The following is a 24,967-nucleotide window of genomic DNA, read 5'->3' as shown; positions in this document are numbered from 1 at the left end:
TCTGAGTCGGGTTGTATAGTTGAAATTGAAAACTTGTAAAGGTAAGGTAATATTTTGGAATGCGTACAATTTAACAATCTAATTATCTTAAAATATTCAATAAGACAATACTAATGTACATTATTAAAAATGTGATTATTCTCAGCTGTATATATAGTTACATGTATGTACATGGAATAACCTGAGGAGTTTTCTGAAACTCGAGACGTGCAGAACTCGGGGTTTTCAATCGGCCGAAGTCTCCCATATGTTCATCTATTATGTAGAATATAATGAGCTGATTGAAGAAGAGAAATAAAGTTTTTAACCCCAAATTTATCAAACTGATTTTTTTTGCATTTGAATGGGTGTTTTTTTTTTTTTGTTTTTTTTTTTTGCATTTTTCTATAATATTCAGTAAATATTATACAATTATGCACATGTTTTTTGGTGGTGAATAACTGCATGAATATAGGGTAAACTGGGGTAATTTCGACCACTTCTGCTGACATATGGCTTTTAATCTGCAAAACTTGGCCGTTTTCAAATGTACAAGTTCAAAATAAATTCGGAGTAAATAAGATGATTTTTTTCTTCAAATTTTATGGTTTACGAGCTAAAAATGCGTCAAAAAATACTAAATTGGTTCAAAAACTAGTAAGCGTGATGCCTGGGTTAATTTGGACCAGCCTCGGGGTAATTTCGACCACAACAAACATCAACAGGAAAGGTAACTCTTACAATGAAATTAAACTCGACCCGTCGCATTTTATTCAAAATTTATGTTCTAAGAAAAAAAAGTTCTTTATAGGATATATAAGTGTCTGTCAAAAAAAAAAGATTAAAAATGAATTAATTTCTTGTAGATACATACATGTGTGTTTGTTGATTCAGTAAAGAAATGAGTTGGGTTACCATAAATTTTTCAATGCAGTCTTTGACATCTTAATTCTTATTCTTTATTCTGCATCTTAATTCGCCAAATGTTATTTCCAAACGATGCTATATTGTAATGTGATAGTTATGCAAACAGATAAAATTTCTCACATTCCATAGAAAATTTCCTTGTTTAGATTTTTTAAACTGTCCAATCCGAACTGTACTTCATTTCAAATAGTCTTTAGCGAGGCTAAACAGATTCAAAGTGTATTCTAGGTTTGAACGTTGAACACAGCATTAGAATCGATTTTATTCAGTGTTAATTTTTAGCATATACGAATTTACGTGAAATGCATTGTATTACGAATTGCTTTAAAAATATATATAAAAAAAAATTACTGATTTAATTGTTAAAAATCCTGAGAATTTCTATCAAATCATATGAAAGAAGTAAATTCCTCAACCTCCCCCCCTCCTTCCCGCTTCCCCAGCGATGAAAAAAAATAACAAACTGAAACAAATTATTTATTTCTTAAAACCATTTTTTTCTTTCAATATTGTTGCAGTTCTTTTTTGTGTGTTTATATTCAAACAGCTTGCTCGCTACATGTACTTGGATTTGTGTACATGGACTGCATGATACATGTACGTTCCTAAAACTGCTGGTTTTTGGTTTCCGATATCCTCATAATCTTGTCTGTAAATTCGTAATAATAATAAAAAAAATTACAGAAACTTAATTCTGTAATTATATATATTTGATTTTCTCTGCATATTTTCATTTATTAATTTGGGTTTTTAAAAACGTTTTGAATGCTGTAAAGTTTTCTCGCACATCGATCAAAGAATGCACCCTCACCTCAGGACTTAGACAATATTTAAGGATGCATTGTAGATCGCAATGCATGCATATATTTATTAATCCTACATTATTTTCTTTCAAAATTTAAAGAATTTTGTGTAGATGTTGTTCATATACAGTATAATATTTAATTTTATTTTAAAGATCTAACTCAGCATTGCAGTATACAGCTGTTAAACATAACACACACATTATTTCCCCTTGTTATACGTCACTGGTCGAAATTACCCCGCGTCCTTAAAAACAGTTGGGGTAATTTCAACCAAATTCAAACGGACGTTTCTTGTGTTTTTTTGCAAAAAACCCAAGATAAAAATGTGAAATTCAGCTACTTATTACACTCCAAAAAAATCATAAAATAATTTCAATTTTAATTCGAACTGTTACAATGTTGAACATGGTCTAACTCAAGAAGAGGTTGTACGAGTTATCTCTCTTGTTTTTCGTAGATCACATCAAGCGCACTGAAGACGGACTTCGGGCGTCAAACTGGAGGGATAAAAAATAGTTAAACATGTAGTAATACCTCTTTTCAAACCATTTTTGCGATGAGTAATTATACTAGGAAACCCAATTTTAGGAACTGTTTTCTTTATTACCGATTGCATGAAACTTTTTTTCAATTATGCAGTCAGTCATTGTCACATTGTGCAGTGTTGTGTTTGTGTGGTCGAAATTAAACGGTGGTCGAAATTACCCCAACTTACCCTATATGATTTGTTATTCACTAGAAAAATATCAATAGTATTAGATTTCAGTTAACTTCTTCTTTTCACTCTTCATTCTGATCAGCATTACACAATGTCCTGGCTTATTGGATAACCTTTTCAAAACCGATTGGTTGGTGGGCAGATGAATGAAGCATATAACACGAAATACATATACATGTAGTAATAAATAGATTTCAAGTTAGTCCTATTAATTCAAAAAGAAAATTTATATCTACAGTCCCTGAACTATATAGTTACTATTATTTATAATATAAGTTACTGCTTAAATGACAGTACAACATGAACGATTTTTGCTATAGTCTAATCAAACCTTCACTAGCTCCTTTTTAGCTCACCTGAGCTGAAGGCTCAAGTGAGCTTTTCTAATCAAAATTTGTCCGTTGTCTGTCGTTGTCATAAACATGATAAACTTTTAATTCACATTTTCATCTTCTTTTCAAGAACCACTGGGCCAATTTTAACCAAACTTGCTACAAAGTATCCCTGGGTAAAAGGGATTCAAGTTTATGAAGGGCCACACCATCTTCCAAGGGGAGATAATTATGAATTAGTGAAAATTTAATGGAATTTTTAAAAAGTCTTCTTCTCAAGAACCACTAGGCCAGGAAAGATGAAACTCATTAGGAATCATCTTCAGGTAGTGTAGATTCAAGTTTGTTCAAATCATGACCCCCGGGGGTAGGGTGGGGCCACAATGGCCGATCAAAGTTTTACATAGGTGTATGTAGGAAAAATCTTTAAAAATCTTCTTCTCAAGAACTAATGGGCCAGGAAAGATGAAACTCATGTGTAATCATCTTCAGGTAGTGTAGATTCAAGTTTGTTCAAATCATAACCCAAGGGGGTAGGGTGTGGCCATAATGGCCAATCAAAATTTTACATAGGAGTATATAGGAAAAATCTTTAAAAATCTTCTTCTCAAGAACCACTGGGCCAGGAAAGATGAAACTCATGTGGAATCAACCTCCTTAATGTAGATTTTAGTTTGTTCAAATCATGACCCCCGGGGGTAGGGTGGGGCCACAATGGCCGATCAAAGTTTTACATAGGAGTACCGGGTATATAGGAAAAATCTTTAAACATCTTCTTCTCAAGAACCACTAGGCCAGGAAAGATGAAACTCATGTGGAATCATCTTCAGGTAATGTAGATTCAATTTTGTTCAAATCATGACCCTCAGGGGTAGGATGGGCCACAATGGGCGATCAAAGTTTTACATAAGAGTATATAGGGCCATCCTTAAAAAATTGCTTGTTTGGAATTGCCGCCTGAAGGGTTTCAGACACAGGAGGGTGGGAGGGAAATTATTTTTTTTTTCAAATTGAAGATTAATTTTAAATTTCTGTTAAAAATCTCAGAAAACAGTATAAATACATCTTCTGACTTTAAAAAAAGTATCTATCATCAACACAGAAATCCAATTTGCATAGATCTGACACTATATTTCAGTGTTTTTATGGTGCATGTGATACATGTAATGGGCAAAAAAATTGATTAAATAAAAAAAAATTCTTCTTACTTTTGGCCAATAAAATTTTTTCAGGAGGGGGGCATTTCAATGAGGTGGGAGGCAATTCCAAACAAACTATAATTCTATTTTGGCCTAGGAAAAATCTTCTCAAGAACCACTGGGCAAGAAAAGATGAAACTCATGTGGAATCATCCTCAGGTAGTGTAGATTCACTTTTGTTCAAATCATGACCCCTGGGGGTAGGGTGGGGCCACAATGGCCGATCAAAGTTTTACATAGGAATATATAGGAAAAATCTTTAAAAATCTTCTTCTCAAGAACCACTGGACCAGGAAAGATGAAACTCAATGTGGAATCATCCTCAGGTAGTGTAGATTCAAGTTTGTTCAAATCATGACCCCCGGGGGTAGGGTGGGGCCACAATGGCCAATGAAAGTTTTACATTGGAATATATAGGAAAATCTTTTTAAATCTTCTTCTCAAGTACTTCAAAGCCATGATTAGTGATATTTATATGGAATCAACCTCCTTAATGTAGATTTTAGTTTGTTCAAATCATGACCCCCGGGGGTAGGGTGGGGCCACAATGACCGATCAAAGTTTTACATAGTATGTAGGAAAAATCTTTAAAAATCTTCTTCTCAGGAACCACTAGGCCAGGAAAGATGAAACTCATGTGGAATCATCTTCAGGTAGTGTAGATTCAAGTTTGTTCAAATCATGACCCCTGGGGCTAGGGTGGGGCCACAATGGCCAATCAAAGTTTTACATAGGAATATAAAGGGAAAATCTTTAAAAATCTTCTTCTCAAGAACCACTGTGCCAGGAAGGATGAAACTCATGTGGAATCATCTTCAGGTAATGTAGATTCAAGTTTGTTCAAATCATGACCCTTAGGGGTAGGATGGGGCCACAATGACCGATCAAAGTTTTACATAGGAGTATGTAGGAAAAATCTTTAAAAATCTTCTTCTCAAGAACCACTGGGCCAGGGAAGGTGAAACTCATGTGGAATCATCCTCAGGTGGTGTAGATTCAAATTTGTTCAAATCATGACCCCCTGGGGTAGGGCAGGGCCACAATGGCCGATGAAAGTTTCACATTGGAATATATAGGGAAATCTTTTTAAATCTTCTTCTCAAGTACTTCAAAGCCATGATCAGTGATATTTATATGGAATCAACCTCCTTAATGTAGATATTAGTTTGTTCAAATCATAACCAACGGACTCCCCCCCCCCCCCCCCCCCGGGAAAGGGTGGGGCCACAAAGGTCAAACAAAGTTTTACATAGAAAAATAAAGGAAAAATCGCAAGAACAGAAAAGCTATGTTTAGACATATTGACATGTAAGCATCCTGATGTATTGAAGATCTAAATTTGATCAAATCATGGCCTTTTGGGGTACGGAGGGTTATTCCTTACAAATAGTTGAAATATATAGTTGAGAAATATAGAGAGTTAAGAGAGATCTAGAGTGACAGAGCTAGGAAGCTCATGTGTTAAGAACCATGTACGGAATTAGACTTAGAAACCTTTAAGATTTTATTTCCAATTAGGCCAACTTTTTCTAAATTTTAGTTAGGACATGGACTTGCATCTTATGTTTTGATTACACTGTATGTTGGAATTCATTATCACTTTAATAAACTGTCATTGTTACCCTACAAATTTGGACTTAATTCCTCAAATTGAACTAAATTCCCAAAATGAACGTGCACCACTGCCACCACCGAATTAAGTCTTATAGACAGACTAGCATGCGGTCACAGATGTGATGAAATCAGAGTACCTTTCTTCATGTTCCTGATATGAATTGAGACTGATTATTGATATAATTGTATTATTTTCTTTTGACAGGAACTTCTATAAGTTATCCTCCCTCCTCATGGCTTCTGTTGACATCAGAGAACCCAAAAAGGAGTGCCTGTGGCAATATAAGAGCCAGACTGACGATCATCCATTGGTAAATAAATTAGCGTAAACACATGATAATTATAATTTTATTTTAGTGTTTAGTCAAATTCAAGACTCAATCTAATATGTATACATATTATATGTAATAAATTTAACATTTTAATTAGCATTTATATGTATTAGATTTCATTTATAATCACAGAATAAATTCTGTTGCAGTTAAACGAGTTAGTGTGATGTAGGACTTATAGATTTTTTTCAGAATTGACTTAATGGGCTCTTGTGATTTCAGATAAAAGAACTATTTGACAGACATCATGAATACCCGGACACACCAGCCAGGTTTACAGTGGGTTTGGTTTCATCTGAAGGTAGCAAGTCTTCATCAGATTTCACAACAGAACCATTGGAGATAGAGATTGGAATACAAGACTTGGTCATCTCCGGGAAGTCCTTCAGGATAGATTGTGTTAGATACGTTATTCCACATGTCATAGAAAACACCTTGTCATTGTTGATTTCAGTGCGTAGTACCAGTGAAAATTCTTACTCCATTTCCTATACTGTAAAACCAGCAGATGGGTATGAGGCAGTGTGTATTCTGAATCTGATCAGGAAATCAATGTTTAGTAAAATAATAAAGGAAGTTGGGTGTGATCCTGAACTAGCAGTAAAAGCTATGAACTTTAATCAGCTACTTTTTGATGAGAATCTTGAGTGTTCTGTGACAACACAGCCTGATGTTAAGGAGTTCCATGTAAGGGTAGACAAGGAATTGTTGTGCTTCTATCTCAATCAGTTTGAACCTGTACCTTGTGTAGAACTTTTCTTCTGGAAGGAAAGGGGAAATAATGTCATTGAGCGTGTAATGATGATCAATGAAACTGGTGAGGTCAGATTCGAAAGTGAGGCTGCCACAGTCTTAATTAAAGTAAGTTATGAATGAACAAAATGATGAATTTGAATTGAAAGTTTACAACTTTTTCATACATGAAGTTGGTTAAGCTGCAGTGTATTGATATTTAAGTCATCTGGGCCACTCAAGTGACCTTATATTTCCCAATACCTTTCACTGTTTTGGATTTTAGCTCACCTGAGCTGAACTCTCAAGTGAGCTTTTCTTATCAAAATTTGTCCGTCCTTGCTGTTATTGTTGTCATCATAAACTTTCACATTTTCATCTTCTTCTCCTTCTTATTAAAAACCACTGGGCTGATTTCAACTGAACTTGCCACAAAGTATCCTTGGATAAAGGGAATTCAAGTGTGTTAAAATGAAGGGCCATGCCCTCTTCAAAGGGGAGATAATAATGAATTAGTGAAAAATTAATGACATCATTTCAAAACTTCTTCTCAAAAACAAGATAAAACTCATGTGAAATCATCCTAAGGTAGTGTAGATTCAAGTTTGTTCAAATCATGACCCCTGGGGGTAGGATGGGGCCACAATGGATGATCAAAGTTTTACATCTGAAAAGAATATGGTTATATTATTATAGAAGCATCCTTCATGTCCTTAGGTAGTGTTGATTTAACTTTGTTAAAATCATGACCCCGGGGGTCTTGGTTCCATATTAATGGGCAATCAAAGTTTTACATAGAAATATGTAGGAAAAATCTTCTCAAGACCAGCAAAGTCTTGATAGGTGGTATTTATATGAAAGCATCCCCAGGTAGTGTAGATTCAGATTGTTCAAATCAGAACCCCTGGGGGTAGGATGGAGTTACAATGTGGGATCATATTTTACATACAGGAAAATACTGTATAAGAGGGATTATTTTTAGTGAGATGCAAATTTAGCAATTTATCCTCAAAAATTGGAATGTATTTTTAGCAAGAATAATTTTAGCAATTTTGTAATGCCAATGAGAGATACTATTACAACAGATTCGCAATTGATTTTTAGCGATATTAAATTTTAGCAATCTCAACACCCTCGCTAATAATGCCAAAATTGAATCCTCGCTGAAAATTCTGCTTATACGGTATACCAAAATATCTTTGAAAAATTCTGGAGAACAGCATATCCACAATGGGAGATCAATTTGTTACAAAGTAATAGGTAGGAAATATTTTTTATATATATGCTATATTGATTTGGTGGCATATTCTCAAGTAGATCAAAATTCAAGTCCCCCCTTCCTTAAAGAACCATATATGGTATGTGCAGTGTAACAGTGATTGGGAAGGACATGCACCATAGTCACATTCAAGTGAAAAATGGCGCATTAAATCAATCGATATTGGCGCCAAGGTGCGCATTCACTTCTTAGCGATCTTATTTAGAAACAATTTGCATACGACTTTCTTACTTGTTTTACTTTTGTTTTAAATGCAGTCAGCTTTAAAACAACAAATCTTATTGGTGGAAGCCCATCAAATGCTGCTTCCAGTTTAACGAAACTCCTAGATTAGGTACATTACTGCATTTATTTGTAGGGAAGGGTGGTGCTCACTCCAAAGTTTGATGTAATTTAACACAAAATACATTTGAATTATATTCAGTGCAGGTTCCATTAAATTTTCTGCAATGTATATGTTAAAAATTATAAAGGTATTGACAAATTTTGATTTTGTGACAGCACAAACTATTCAGATTTGTCTGAAAGAGGGAAGAAAAATGACAAAATTTGCTCAATTTAGCTTTAAAAATTACATAGTGCAGGCCTGCTTCAGAATTATATTTACAAATTTCATTGACATTATTATTTTACACATTATATCAAAATAATGATCTGGAACAGACCTGCGCTGGGTGATTTTTACTCAAAATATTGACAGATGTAATAACAATTAAGGTAGCATACACCTTTTTCTGTAGATTTGTGGAAAATTCAAAGAGCTAGGTTCACTTTATGCATAAAATGGCCCTGTACTTATATCAATTAATTAACTATCACCCTCTTTCCCATTTCATATATCAAAATAAAGTAGACACTTGGTGCTTTCATTTCCTATAATAAAATTTCTTTTTGAGAATCCAGATATTGGAAAACAGGCTTTGAGAAATTGCAGTGTTCTTGAAATTTGCAGAAAACATGCGTATTTGACTACCTTCAGCAAAGAATTAAAATATGTGCACAGCCCACGATCCAAAAAATATTCAAATATGTTTTTTGATCTTCAGCAAAAGATCTTTCATTATTTTTTTGCATATTTTGTTGTGCTCTTTATTAAATACTGAAAAAATACTTCAACTTTAGGCCATTTTCAAACAAATTTACAGGATAAGAGGAAAATGACGCATTTTATGACGTCCTAATGCATTGACGAGAGGGAAAATTACATGATTAATAGATGCATGGTCACCAACACTCCAAGTGATAAATATTGCATTTGCAACCTAAACTGAGCAGTTTTTATTTTTCAGAAATTCTCAGGGCCAAATAAGGCCAAAAGTGGCTCTTGCTCTTTACGTCATTTTCCTGAAGTCATATCAAATATATGGCATCATGGCTTATAAAAATATTCAGTGCTTTGAAGTCTGCAGATATACCGGGATAACTCTGTTTTAGAACATTATCATTATCATTAGATTATTATATAATTCTTTGTCAACATGGTCAAAGTTTGATTTTTTTTTGGCAAATATTGGTCAATACTGCACAACTATGGTCCTTTTTAATACTGATCTGATTTTTGGTAATTACTTTATCTAGCCCATGTGCTCAGGTGAGCAACATGGTCAATGGGCCTCTTTTTCTATTATTTATCATGTCTATAGCATTTTGAACTGTTTTAATACATTGCAAATTTTTCCTCATATAATATAAACATGATAAAATATAATTTTCTTATTGCTTAAGGAAGGTCTGTCTATCACTGTATAAACACACTGTCGGGGCTTTTATGGAATTTGATCATGTAACCATCCATATTTTATATCTATAACTGTCAAAAAATTAATCTTATATTATTACAGTTCTCAGTTTAGCTTGGACTTTCAGTAAGGCGTGGCATTCTCGGAGCAACGTAATTAGCGCCTGTCAAATGGCAAATAGATTCTCATTGGTTAAGAAATTAATAACATCAGGAACTTTAAATTGTTGTTGACAACAATGAGACAACTTAATTATTAATTAAGCCCCACCTCTGTGCCATGCGAGAACTTTTAATTGGATTTTTGCGACACCAGATGACATTCGGCCAAATTTCTATCCTATGTATAGGTCAACAGTGAAGGAAAGCTGTGTAAATTTCAGAAGCTAATTGTAGGTCACAAGAAGAAACGAGACCTTTCAGTTAAAACTGAAAGGCGGCTTTCAGTGACTTTTCAGTTGCCATTCAGCCACTGAATGGCAGGTACATTTCAGTGATCTTTCAGTTGCCTTTCAGTCATATTTCAGGTACCTTTCAGTCACCATTCAGTGGACACATTTCAGTTATCTTTCAGTGACCTTTCCGTCAACTTTCAGTGACCTTTCAGTCGACTTTCAGTGACCTTTCCGTCGTCTTTCAGTAACCTTTCTGTTATCTTTTAGCACACATTTTAGTATCAATTCAGCGATTTTTTTCACCGGCTTATCAATTTATAATCAGTAGTTTTTCCTTAAAAATATTTTGCATAAATTTATCATCCAATCTTAACTGTGTTTTTGTTTTCTTATCGTAATAAAGGTACTTAAAATTGGTAATCATAGTTAGATGTTCAATTGTATTTCAATTAAGTATTTACCAAATGTTAAAAGACATACATGTATATAGCATATTTTTGATACGTTCGGACTAATTGAAATAAGAAGGATCTTTCTATTTCTTTTGATACTTTTTAAATAACGAAAAGACTTTCCTGTATATTATACAATTAAAATCAAAGATTTAAAATAATAATCGATTTATTTTGACTCTGAATTAAATATCACACACAGTTTAAAGTCAATTTAACCATAGAAACGAGGGGATATTTCAGGTCAAATTCGGCGAAAAATTTAATTTGAACGTATAAATATAGCAAATATCATGTAAATCTGCACTTGATCTTGTATTTTTTTTTAGGTCAGATATGTCATATACTCCCTGGTATAACTTTAAATTGCGATTATAGACTTTAAAAATATGTCTTAATAATTGTTTATTTAAATGCTACAAAATAAATGATAACAGTTCAACTGAACTCGTTAAATTCAAATAGCGTGGACTCATAAAATTCAAAATGATATTTAATTTTCTAGTAGATTTAAAAAACAAAAAACTCTTCAAATGATAAAAAGTAATGATCCGATTCTCGAATCAAAATTCAGTTAGATGTCGTATAAGTTTGTTTTCTTTTTCCTATCTGTCAATCTCTAATTCGGTAATAAATATTAATTTAATAAGCTATTAAATTAATTAGAAATCAATCTGAAAAAAAAAAAAAATTGGAGGCTATCGATCATAATGCGATCTTATTATTAACAAAGAAAATGTTATCTTATTTTTTACAGCTCTAATATAGATTTCATTATTCCTATGTCAATCTAATACATTCTACAGTTATTATATTTTTCATGGAAATATCTAATACTGAACGATAAGACAGAATTAATATTATTTATACCTTTTTCTGGAAGAACCTTGATATTATAAATTCCGTTTCTTACTTGTCAAACCCGCAGGATATTTCAGCTTTTGAAAGACATTATTATAAAATCATTTTACAGGAATAGAATAAATCATTTATTTATGCCTCTTGTGGAAGAAACTTAATATTGTTGATTAAAGCTTTTAAAAAGATACAGTTTAAAATAATTTGCTAATTTTCTAGATAGAGAATTCAAAACGATCTCCGAGGAGAAGATTTCTTTGACAAGAACAGGTGCCCGTCGCCGATAATTGTGATCATCCCGCTAAGAGTTGTGTAATTAATTAGTCTGTCCCCAAAATCCGCACAATTAACATAGAATATACAAAATATATACAAGATATATACACATCGCAACTCCTCGATACAACAGGTGAACCGTGTTCCATTTCGATTTCTACAAATTGATTGATTTTAATTCCTTAGTATTCATCAAGAAGTCGTAGCGTAATGGATAAGGTCACGGACTTCCACGCTGGAGACCAGGGTTTGATTCTGGCTATGGGCAAGAAATTTTTTTTCTTGCATTAATTTTTTTTTTTCATTTTTTATTCGCAAATATGTAGACTAAATGCTATTAAATCAAGAAAAAGTGAAATAAAATTTTTAAATTAAAGAGAAAGTCGATTATTTAATAAAAACATGCAACTGAATGATCACGGAAAAGTCACGGGAAAGGATCTTTTCAGTGACCTTTCAGTGACCATTCAGTGGGAATTCAGTTATCATTCCGTCGACTGAATGGTGTAATTTCATCTTGTGGGTAACGTCGAGAATGCCATATGCCTTACTGAAAGTCTAAACTTAACTGGAAATTGTCCTATTATTAACATCATATATAGCTAAACTTAATTCTTCAGATTTTGGAACTAGCTAATGATTAATCAAGTTAATTGTAACAAAATTTGTAAATCTGAAGCAAGTAAAATGCCAGATATCTTTTACTACCACATCACCTTGCAGGTTATATTTGTCCATTAATAGTTTATCTGTTTTTAGGACCAAAGAAATATGGACAAATTCAAAAGTGTTATAAGCAGCAACTCCTCCAAGTCTAGAGAAATCTTCCAAGGTATGTATTGTGTATTATTAATTGTATAATATTAATGGATAAGGTTTATACTAATCAAGTTTGCAACTTTTTATGACATTTAAATAATGCATATTTGAAAGTTTATATTGCATGGTATAAATCACAAAAGTCGTCATTTTAAATTTACTAGAGCTGAAGCAGTTGTTCAAACATTCGCGAATGAATAGTTTTTCACAAATATTCGAATAGAAAATTTTTATTTGAATATTCGGCCTCATGTTTAATGCCCGTTTGTCATGCAGTAAAATATACAGCATCCAAGTTTTGATCACAGTGGAAAAGGAGCATCTTTCTAAACGAAAGCATGCAAAGACAAAACAGTTTGTAAACTTTGTCAACATGACCTAATATATATAAATTGGCATGATAACAAATTCCATTGAAGCCAAACATTTTTGAACCTCGTGGTTTGTAAATTTCATAATTTCTTTGATCTATGATTGCCATGATTTAATATGGAAAGTAGTAAAAGGTTTATATCGTACTTTTATATTTTATATAAGGGCCATTTTCAAAAAAAGTCTATTTTTTAAATGACATATTTTTGAAAAATGAAAGTGGTTTTACTATGATTTTTTCAACTTTATTTGAATAATATAGTAATAAACTACTAAAATCCACTGCATTGCATAAAAGAAAATATTTCTTTTAAAAAATATTGACATTTTATCTTAGTCATTTAAATTTTAATGTCCTTCCTGTTACTTTCATAAAAAGAGCTGTAAAACTCTATTTCAAAATTTTTATCTAATAATCTTTTGTATATCGTCAAAAAATGAAAAAAATATCATTGAATGCCAAGATGTTTGACATTCATCTAATATATGAGCGTTTAAAAGCATGTCAATCTACCATATACCAAACAGAAGCAAAATCCATGGGTTTTTCTTCATGAAAAGCCTTATTGCTGAATATTTATATGCTATAGTTGAAAAAAACATTCTTGTACATTATTTTTGTGATTAGAATAAACAGTTACAGAAAGTTATTTAAACAGGTGCTCTTCCAAAGCAATTTAAACTAGGAAAATATACTGGTAACAGTAAGGACTCAGGTAACAGGAAGGACAAAACAGTAACAGGATGGACAAAACAGTGTAACAGGATGGACAATGAAATCTACATTTGAAATAAAAATTGACTTTTTAAAAACTTTATTGGTTAGGAAAAGAGAAATAAATGTAGAATAAAAACATTATTTTGTCAAATCTGGCAAATTCGAGACAATAAAAGATATTTATGTCCATCCTGTTACGAAATTTAATTGTAAAGTGCTAATAAAATATTTATCACTTCAATTTTTGTTTATTAAAGGTACTCTATGCTGTTGCAAAACTAAGAATTTTTCATAATTTTAAGAAAAAGAAATGATAAAACTTAAATCGGTATATAAATACCAGGATAATTTGTCCCTCCTGTTACAATATCTGTCCATTCTGTTACAAGAGTGCATGTTAAAGTAGAAATGGCACTATTTGAAGCACTAACATATTTCAATATGATTTACGAAGTTTTTTAACATGTGTTATTAAACTTATATTACTTAGAAAAATAAAAGTAATTGTTTTTATTGTTAAAACTCAAGATATGAAGTCCAGTTTTCCTTACTGTTACCATATTAATGGTAACAGAAATGACAGTAACAGGATGGACATTATTCACATAAATCACCCGTTATTTAGTATAACGTACTCTTTTTGCATCATCGAGACATTGAAACAATTTCTTTGTAGCTTAGTTAATCTAATTGTTTTAGCAGAATAAACAATTTAAAGAGTACTTGCATATTAAGAAGGTAACAGATAGGACGTATTTTAATTATACTCTACCAATAAGACAAACGTATCGACCTTTGAACCCTTTCTTTACTCACTTTAAAATCATGGCGCGCATAAACTTGAGACAACAGAAAATGATGATATATTGTGGATCATGAAAACAGTTCCTAGGAAAGTGAGATAACTTTTATTTTAACATTTTCTTTTTGGTAACAGGAATGACATAAACTGGAGGGACATGTCACTTCCTGAATGTTAAATGCACAATACTAGTATTTAGTGGGCATCATAAGTAAAACAATCATATTAAATTAATCTGTAAATAAATTCAATTAATATGAGGTGCAAAATTTGTACATATCTTCACATGGTAATATTTTCCCTATCATTTAAATAAGCACGTTATAAAATTTTTGTTAATGTGACATGGTTTTACTGTTAAATTTTACTCGGAATGCATAGAATATTTTTTATAAAACACCTGGGAGATGATCATAAAATAAATTTTAAGCTGTATGACCATGTATATTAACCAACGGGAAAAAAACTTTCACTCTAAAAATTTTTTTTCCTATTTTTCTGATCAAAAGACAAAAAAGTAGACTTTTTTTGAAAATGACCCTTAAACCAACTCTCATCATGTTACAACAAGCTTTATACAGTGTTTGAACCAGCTCCCATCATGGCATAACAAGCTTAATACAAACCAGGAGCCCTTTTCACAAAAAATCTTACGACATATTTTTTATCTTAAGTAAAAACTTACGATAAAAGTCATTTTCACAAAAATTCTTAAGAAAGTCCTAAGTTCAAAATCTATCGTAACTTTACGAGAGCCCGTACCCTCTCTTAAGTTTTTTCAAACCGATTTTAATGTTAAAATATAACCACAAAAATCAAAATACACATTAAATAGAACTTGTAAAAGTGACTTCCAATATTAATTTATATTTTTCTCACGGTTAATTTGGAGAAATGATAGGAAATACACTACAAAATATTTACGATTTATGTTTCACTTAAGATTTTCGTACAACCTACTCTTACGTCAGACTTGTGATTGTGACGTCACATTTCAAACTTCTTGCTTGCACTTGTTATTTGTTGTCAGTAACGTTTGTTTTTGCTGATAAATGATGAAAACTGAGCTATATTTTTATTATCATCTACTAATTTAAGGATTATAAAGCATATTCAGACTGTTGCTAAGGACGAAGTCTATCGTAAGTAAAATCTTAAGTTTAATCTGCTACGAATGCGTTCGTGAAAAGCGCTTAAGATTTGTGTTAAGAAATTCGTAAGTTAAAATCGTAAGCAAAAACTTAAGATTTTTTGTGAAAAGAGTAACAGCTTTCATGTTACAACAAGCTTTATATAAACCAGCACTAATCATGTTACAACAAGCTTTATACAAACCAGCTTTCATGTTACAACAAGCTTTATATAAACCAACTCTCATCATGTTATAACAAGCTTTATATAAACCAACTCTCGTTAAGTTACAACAAGCTTTGTATATATATATATATATATATATATATATATATATATATATATATATATATATATATATATATATATATATATATATATATATATATATAATATAAACCAACCCTCATCATGTTATGACAAGCTTTATTTAAACCAGCTGTCATCATGTTACAACAAGCTTTATATGAACCAGCTCTCATCATGGCATGACAAGCATGATATAAAACGCCTTTTATCATGGACTGACTAGCAGTATATAATTTACATGTAGGTTTGATTTTATCACAACATTGAATGTGTATAACCAACTCTGATCTTATCTGGTCATGCTATACATAAGTGTATAACTCAGCTCTCATCATATCACAGTTTTACTGTATACTGGGAAATTTTCGCCCCCATTTTTTTTCCCCTTTCGCCCTACCTTCATTTGGGTGAATATAGATTCAAAGAATTAACAGTATAATTTCTCATACAAAACTATGACTGGGCGAATTGAAAAAGGGGCAGAATTGTTTGCAAGTGTTAAAGGGTGAAAATAACATTGGGCGAAAATAACCGTGTATACAGTATATGAACTAGATCATAATTATTATGTCATTGCATTATATACTAGGTCTTATCAAGCCTCAGCAACCATTTTACTTTATCATTTTCTCTGAATTCCTAGATTACTCTTCTCTGGCAAAACACCTTGGTTTCCAGCCACAAGTACAGGGACCAGGACCCTCACAATATCAAGGTACAGTATTGCTTGTATAAAACATATCAGAATTTCAGAGTCTCTGTAATGTATTCTGGCAGCTAGCATTTTAATTTATTCATTTAAAATTTGTTTCTTATGAAGGAGAAGACCAAAGTGGCTGGTATGAACAAAGGAAGTACCCAGGCAATTCATTCGAAGAAATGATAGGTAAAGACATTCAATCATACAGGTTAATTGCATATCAACAAAGCTTACCTGAGCTGAGAACTCAAGTCAGCTTTCCTGATCAGATTTTAACTTTTCAAAGTTTTATACAGAAATATTTAGGTAAAATCATCTCTCAATAGTTTTATTGATATGAATGCATCCACACATAGTGTAGATTCAAGTTTGTTCAAATCATGGCCCCTTGGGGTAGAATTGGGCAACAACAGGGGATCAAAGTTTTACATAGGATTATATAAGAAATCCTTGTACTGTAGATCTATTAATTGCTATCTTTTTTCGTCCGTCGTCGTGCGTTAACATTTGAACATTTTCATCTTCTTCTCTGCAACCACTGAACCAACTTCAACCAAATTTGGCATAAAGCATCCATGGGTGAAGGGGAACAAAAATTGTGAATTTTATGATCCCTGCCTCCCTGGGGCCTAAGGGTTGGGGCCAAAACCACTAAAATTAATGCAATCTATAAAAATCTTCTTCTTTACTCCTGGACATCAAGCAGTCAAACTGTTTGCATGATTGTAATCAGCATTGAGTCCTCTACCAAAATTGTGAAATTCATGGCCCTGGGGTCAGGGGTTCTAGTGCTACGGCGGGGCTAAAATGAGTATATAGTGAAAATGCATTATTTCTTTGAAAATCTTCTTCTCTGCTCCTGGGTATTAAATTAGACTAAGTACATAGTAATGATAAGCAAGAATACCTCTACCAAAATTGTGAATTTTATGACCCCAGGGTCAGGGGTTCTGGTGTTAGGGGTCTATTGATTATTTATTATACCTCTATTGATAATACTCGAATTTGATTGGCTGGAAAGAAAACTTTAAAACACAACAATGACTCTAAATGGTACTGTTTACAGCAATAATGACCTAGGAATCATTGCACGTGGGATATAATGACCCAGTCATTATAATTAATGACCGCTAAAAAAATGACCTCTTAATCAAAAATTCCTTTTTGGGTGAAGTTAATGTATAAAATAATAATTAGTTGAGAAAAACAATGTTTTTAAAAATAGTACATGGTCTGTTTTACATAACCATACAGAATACGGGAAAATTTTATCATTAACTTAAACGGTTTTACTCATTTCAAAATATCTTTCAATGGAATGTAGAAGCGATTCTTTAAAGAGTTGAATTCTGTGTTGAATTTTGACTGTAGAGTAAAAGTAATCGGTAGTTATAACAATGTATGTCGCTATCAGCCAAATTGTTTTAATCAGTAAAACATGATGCAAAAACTTACACGACTTGCAGACGTCAATGTAAACAACTTCGAAGTGTAGCGAATCCCGATCCCGATCAAAGAAAGAATTTTCGTTATATATCGGTATAATAAAACAATTGATTACCCCTTGTGAGTTCAACATGGTGAAATAAGGACCCTCGACCTGGCCCACTCGATGACCTGCCCTGACCTCGGCTGCTACACGGCCTCGGTCAGGTCAGGTCACCTCGTGGGCCAGGTCTCGGGTTCTTATTTCACCATGTTGACCTCAAAAGGGGTAATTAATTGTATAATAGTTAAAAAAACATGAATTCTGTGAAAATGTTCTTCTCTGCTGGTATTAAATAAACTAACTAAGTACATAGTTATGATGAGCAAAAGTGCCTCTTACAAAGTTGTGAATTTTATGGCCCCAGGGTCAGGGGTTCTGGTGTTAGGCTCTATTGATTATATAGTTAAAAAACATGACTTCTTTGAAAATCTTCTTCTCTGCTCCTGGGTATTAAGCAGATGAACTACCTATATAGTTATGATGAGCAAGGGCCCTAATCTTCCAGAATTGTGAATTTCAAGGCCCCAGGGTCAGGGATACCATAGAGGGGGGGGGTCTGTACTTATATACTGAAAATGAATGAATTGTTTGAAATCTGCTCCTTGGTATAAATCAAATATTTTTGAAAAGCAAGGGTGCCTTTTCAAAAATTGTGCAATGTGTGGACCTAGGGTCAGGGGTTCATGTGTGGTAGATGCACTACTGATTATTATTGAATATTACTGATTAGTTGAAATGCATTTTTTGTTCCCCTACCCTGTCTATGGGTATTAAGTAACCAAACGAAGCAGTTGCTAAGTGTATAGTTATGATGATCAATGCGCAGCACTGTTAAGGCTTACTATGAGAAATCAACGGAAAATAGAAGTGCAAAAACGGGTATTGTTTTTAAAACTGAATTTATTTTTATTCAGCTGTTCTATTATCACAGAACTTAAATACTTATGGAAATAGCATAGTATAACCTACTCTGTACTGTGTGGACTTTGGTCCCATCGATGGACAGTCACGTGATGAATGCATAGTAGGTACACGGAATGTCGGTCAATAACAAATTTCAATATCGCAAGGGCATACCCTAGTTGAAATTAAAAATTCATACTATTAATTGTTTCTGCATACTTTGTACTTTCTGGAAAGTGCTGCTGCTTTGAAAAGAATTCGCATTTTAATAGTTATAATTTCAAGTAAATAGGCTTATGTCGAAATATGTTTGACTTTTACCAAATATTTTGTGTACTTATGAAGTCATGCTCTCGATTTAAAGAAAGCAGCAGCACTTTTCAAGTTAAGGAACATATCCTTTATTTATATTTAAAAAATTGTCAAGATTTATTAAGTGTATGCCCTTGCGAAAAAGCGATTTTATGAGGCACCTCGATGTAAAATATACTGTAAACCAACTTTTATTCGCGTGCGAGAAATTTTCGCGAGGTCCGCAACAGCCTCATCATCGCGAAAATTTCTCGCCGTGAACCGGTCCTTAATTCAAGTCTCTGTGTCTACTAACAAGAAATTCAAAAAGGTTTGATCGCGAAAATTAATCGTCGCGAACTAGTTAACCCCTGGTAAATCGCGAAATAAAGTAGCCGCGAATAAAAGTTGGTTTACAGTACCTAACCTGAACATTAAAACGACAGAATTATTTAAATACATTCTCTCGATAGTTGATGAATAATCACACTTAACAAAGGATATACATTGGTATTATTAGCCTATTAAAAACCTGTAAATAATATTCTGTTTTATAATAAAACGCATTTTTCATTGTTAAAAAATTCCCAAATCTGCCTCTCACAGTACATGAAATACGTCATTTTTACCAAAATGAGGTCATGATTGACAAGTTCATCGAGATCAGTGATTTGTTTAAAACCAGCAGTATGGGATTTAACTAGCGACTTTTGTTAATGCATTGGTAAGTTTTATTGTTGTTTATTATGCTAATACAGTTTAACGTTGCAAATTAGGCCAACATTTTTTTATTTATTGTTTTACGGGAATTTTTTTCAAAAAATTGAGTCGGGGGGTCGAAATAAAAATAAAAATAAAATCTTCAAATTCAAGCAGTCGGTCAGAAAAATAAAAATAAAACGAAAAATTGTAACAATCTTTTTTATTTTTTAAATTAAGAATGGAAATGATTTTTCACCTTATTTTGGCAGAAAAGGGTGTTATTTGAAAAAATTAATGCATGCAAAACAATTAAATCAAACTTTTTTTTAGCATTCAATAAACTATAAGATTTGAGGATTTATGAGTAGCTATCATATGGCAAAGAATATAGTAAGGCTTTTAATGGATCAGTTAAATTATTTCACAAGTTAGACTAATTAAAAAAATCTGTGTATCTTTTTCAATGCAATTCAAATTAATATACACATAGGTAGATAAAATATATCTTATATTTCTCTTGAAAACATATTCAAATATCCACAACTTTTGAATAAAAAAAAACAGGTCATATTTGTATGAAAGCATCATCTGCAGCTTTGTTTTTCCCTATCGGTATTTTTTTTTTTTGGTAAAGAAAGTTGTTATTACTCAGTAATTTGTTACATAACAAGCAAAATTTCATTTTGAATCGTAATATGTTTGATTAATATGATATTAAGGAGTGAAAGTTGTGACTCGAATTTCCTCAGTCACGCCACTTTCTGCAGTGTATGTTCAGTCGTTTCATGTAAAATAAAACATGACTGTCATAAAAATAAGTTTCAGAACAATCTTCAAGTCGTATTTCAATGCTTTGAAACAATTGTCAACGATAATACATACTTAAAACCTCTCAAAACAAGTTTGATTACTGTTTCGTCTATTTTATTCAATCTTTCATTAAAAGTTAATCTGAAATTAATACTTTTTTCTAATAAATGACATGTCACTTTTTAAAATGACTGAGTCGATTTAAAAATATATTAAACACTACGTCTCTGACATTTTGCCGCTAACCGTTATTCAGTGCAGTGACTATCCACGCTTCACATTCATGCTCATTAGTTTTGTCAACTGTGATTGGATGGATATATTTACCTTAGCCAATGACAATTGACGTTTTGAAAGGCTTGTAAAAAATTTGTTGACGTTTCTTTTATTTTTTCAGTGACTATAAATAAGCTGTCGGCGGGAGAAACAAAAATAAAGCTTGAAGGAGAGACTTTTATTTTTATTTCATTTTAGCCCAAATTAGGTTCGGCGCTCCCGTAAAACGGTAAATAAAAAAATGTTGGCCTTATTTCATTTTCGGGTAATATGATGAATGCATAAAAGTCATATTTTTGTGTGACGTCACAGTAAACTTTTCCCGTATAAATTAGGCTCGCCCCCTTTTTATAGCCTTAACAGTGCTGCAGGTGCCTCTTTCAAAATTGTGAATGCCATAGCATCTGGCTTAAAACATGAATCAAATTCAATCACTGGAAAGTTGTTGCATGATGCTCCTGTGACCTATAAGGCCCATGGGCCTCTTGTTTTTTCAATCTCAACCCCTGTAAATAAGGCTTGGCCACAGAAGCTGAAAAAATGCAGAAGAACACATGTACATTAATATTTTGGGGGAGGATATTTATTAAATACATATCTAGAATAGCAGGGCTAGAGTACATTGTTAACTCAGGTGAGATTGTGGCCCATGGACCTCATTATCATATCACTGTCATCAGGAGAAGTCTTATTTCAACACATGAAAATGATATATATTTTTAAGTTGTAAATGCAGTGCTGGCATTGGTAATATTCAGTTACTCATAAAACAGTATTTTATTGATCATGATAAAAATCTTTTTAGCTATATAAATCTATAATGTTTTCAGATTCCTTGCTGTCTGCAGAAGACAAGTGTAAGAACACTGATTTATATGAGACAATATCACTGCAGTGGATCGTTACTCATGACGAGATCCTGGAAATCCTCAACTCAGGACTAGTTCCTCCCTGTGACTTCCTCAGCGGGGGTAAGTATCCTCAGGGTTAGTTCCTCCCTGTGACTTCCTCAGTGAAGGTCAGTATCCTCAACTCAGGGCTAGTTCCTCCCAGTGACTTCCTCAGTGGAGGTAAGTATCCTCAACTCAGGGCTAGTTCCTCCCAGTGACTTCCTCAGTGGAGGTAAGTATCCTTAACTCAGGTCTAGTTCCTCCCAGTGACTTCCTCAGTGGAGGTAAGTATCCTCAACTCAGGGCTAGTTCCTCCCAGTGACTTCCTCAGTGGAGGTAAGTATCCTCAACTCAGGTCTAGTTCCTCCCAGTGACTTCCTCAGTGGAGGTAAGTATCCTCAACTCAGGTCTAGTTCCTCCCAGTGACTTCCTCAGCGGGGGTAAGTATCCTCAGGTTTAGTTCCTCCCAGTGACTTCCTCAGTGGAGGTAAGTATCCTCAACTCAGGGCTAGTTCCTCCCTGTGACTTCCTCAGTGGAGGTAAGTATCCTCAACTCAGGGCTAGTTCCTCCCAGTGACTTCCTCAGCGGGGGTAAGTATCCTCAGGTTTAGTTCCTCCTAGTGACTCCCTCAGCAGAGGTAAGTATCCTCACCTCAGTTTATGAGTTTATTCTGATCCTTACAAATGTCTTCCAATAGGTTCTGCATTTAATCATGTTAATGTCTGGAATAATGAGTCTCCACTGTATATGATTTTTCATTGTAGTTTGAATTGTTCAAGGCAAAGCAAAGAAAACATATCTCAGTTCGAAATTAACTGTTTAAAGTACTAGTCTATACTGATTAGCCACATTTAATTTTGTTAGCCATTAAAGCAAATCACCAGTCCACTAATTATCATAAAAACGAGATGCTAGAATCTAGCATTATCTCATTACAAATTTGTATTCCACTTGAACAAGTTTAATTACTGAACTATCAGAAATAAAACAAAAATAATAAAGAAAAAACTTAAGGTATTTTTTAACTGCATATACACACTTTGCCATATCCATTGTATTTTATCCTGTATTTTACCTCATAGTGTTATAGATGACAGTGATGTTTATTTTAGGTTTAGATCCAGATGATCCAGTTCATTTTAGAAAATGTTTAGAAGATTTAGAGGAGAAGATGATGAAAGAACAAAGGTAATTCATGTAGTAATCACCCTCACTAGATATTTTAATAGTCAGATTTGGTCACAGAGGATCACTTCTCGGTAAAAATATATGTGTTGACCTATAGGGCTGATATTGGTTCCTGTCTAGAAAAGCTTATCATTGTCCTTATCCGTCAATGACTTTAGGCCACATGCATGTAGTTTTTTGTATCTCATGCATCACTTTAGATCTAGTCAACTGTGTGTTCATCTGACCCTCCCTCAGTATTTACAGATACATCCTTTGTATGAAGCTTTGTATACCTGATGCCTGGGTTTTGGCAACGTCACATACTACCTAACTGATTCTGCCACAATCTTTTCTAATCTGTAAACCTTCCTACTGCATTTTTTGGCATAAAATGTTGCAATTGCACACATTTTTCGCAAGGAATGAACTGCATCTACTCTGCATTCTCTCTCCCACGGCACAATAGTACCATTACCCAGAAATGTATAATATAATTATTATAAAATAGACTTGAGTCTTGTGGGTATTGTCATGATACGATACATATCACAATTTTATGACATGATACCAATGTATATCATGATACAATTAAATATACAATGTAAAGCAGAAAATTGTTTCTTTAGTTCTGTATAATGAAATAATAATGGTAAAACAGTATAACATCATGTGTATAAAAGCAATTTTATTGTATTATTTGGAAAAGGAAACTTTATTTACTCAATCACTTACAATAGAAATTAATTTTTAAAGATTTTCAAATGCCAGATTTAAATTCCACTATGCATATTTCGCTTTTAGATGCCATTCTCAAAAACTTTTAATTATTGTTTTTTTTATAGTTATAAAACCACTTCTGGTATCATGTTTCCAGATTGACGATAGGTCATACCAGTATCATTGAGACACACGATTAGTACAATCAATATAATATTGCTGTATCAATACAGCTCTATTTTAAAATAATATTTAAATATATAATTATTTTCATCTATTTAGATTTTTGTATGTATACTGGTATGTACTTAAAACTGATGTAGAATGTTGACCTCTAACAATGAATGCTTTGTTTTAGGTATGACATTGCGCTGTCACACGTTCAGGGTATGAAACAGATTTTTGCTGCATGTACCAGCTCCAGCAGTTTACAAAACCTGTTAAAAAACAGTGACCTTGACCTGCTTAAAATGGTCTACCTGAGGTCTTGGTCAGGATCTAGTATGGACTCCTAGAGAATTTGAAAATACCCGTATATGGATATTTTGAGAATCTTGCTTGTGTTTAGAGAGATAGAGAGTGAGTTGATACCGGTGTGTACATCTTTACAATTTATAATGGAGAATACTTCTATTGTATATTTTTAGCTAATTTGAAAATCCTATTTATTGTGGAAATTACGTTGTATTGTACTTTTGAAGTTGATTTTTTTTATTTCTGGAAATGAATGCAGGCAGTTGATTTTTTTTACTTCAGAGACCAGAAGAGCTTATGCGAATTAATGTTGATGTATATTTCTCTGTCTGTCTATTTGCCTCTATCTGTAAACAATTTTTAAAAACGCAACTTCTCCTACAGTTTTGGTCTGATTTCGATATAACTTGGCACACAAGTAAACTACACTAAGATACATTATATAGAGCATTATTTCAATGAACGGTGTTGCCATGGTTACTAAAAATAGAATCTTCTGTGAAGTTCCTGTCAAACGCTACTCATACAATTTTGGTCTGATTTCAATATAACTTGGCACACAAGTAGACTACACTAACATACATAGAATAGTGCATCAGTTTTTAGGTCACCTGAGTAAACTCAGGTGACCTATTGCTATCCGTTTTCGTCCGTCGTCGTCCGTCGTGTGTCGTGTGTTGTGTGTCGTGTGTCGTGTGTTAACATTTGAACATTTTGTTCTTCTTGCAACCACTGAACCAATTTCAACCAAATTTG

General features: G+C 33.0%; 1 protein-coding gene across 4 annotated transcripts; it reads left to right on the top strand.

Annotated features, from left to right (window-relative positions):
• On the top strand, positions 1-24,480 carry LOC134234277 (uncharacterized). Of its 4 annotated transcripts, XM_062716327.1 has the most exons (10): positions 1-41; positions 5,781-5,886; positions 6,130-6,768; positions 12,397-12,469; positions 16,432-16,503; positions 16,609-16,674; positions 21,790-21,899; positions 22,306-22,336; positions 22,963-23,038; positions 24,096-24,480. In XM_062716327.1, exons 2-10 carry the CDS (start codon positions 5,809-5,811, stop codon positions 24,250-24,252), a joined length of 1,302 nt encoding a protein of 433 aa, XP_062572311.1. In that variant the 5' UTR covers positions 1-41; positions 5,781-5,808; the 3' UTR covers positions 24,253-24,480. The 4 variants fall into 4 exon arrangements, with proteins under 4 accessions (XP_062572311.1, XP_062572312.1, XP_062572310.1 ...); XM_062716328.1 differs by lacking the exon at positions 22,306-22,336 and having other exon boundaries at positions 16,612-16,674; positions 21,790-21,930; XM_062716326.1 differs by lacking the exon at positions 22,306-22,336 and having other exon boundaries at positions 21,790-21,930.
• The last annotated feature ends 487 nt before the right edge of the window (positions 24,481-24,967 follow it).

The sequence above is a fragment of the Saccostrea cucullata genome, unplaced genomic scaffold, assembly GCF_032062105.1.
Source record: "Saccostrea cucullata isolate Sc308-1 unplaced genomic scaffold, CSIRO_AGI_Scuc_v1 ctg165, whole genome shotgun sequence".
NCBI classification, from domain to species: domain Eukaryota; kingdom Metazoa; phylum Mollusca; class Bivalvia; order Ostreida; family Ostreidae; genus Saccostrea; species Saccostrea cuccullata.
The sequence above is the reverse complement of the archived record's forward strand: the minus strand, read 5'-3'. Positions and strand labels throughout refer to the sequence as shown.

Excerpts from the sequence above, each read along its gene's own strand:
- LOC134234277 (XM_062716327.1), top strand. The coding sequence starts at position 5,809 with ATGGCTTCTGTTGACATCAGAGAACCCAAAAAGGAGTGCCTGTGGCAA. Across the intron at positions 16,504-16,608 it reads AGGACCCTCACAATATCAAG|GAGAAGACCAAAGTGGCTGG; the intron begins GTACAGTATTGC and ends TTTCTTATGAAG. Across the intron at positions 22,337-22,962 it reads CAGTGACTTCCTCAGTGGAG|GTTTAGATCCAGATGATCCA; the intron begins GTAAGTATCCTC and ends TGTTTATTTTAG.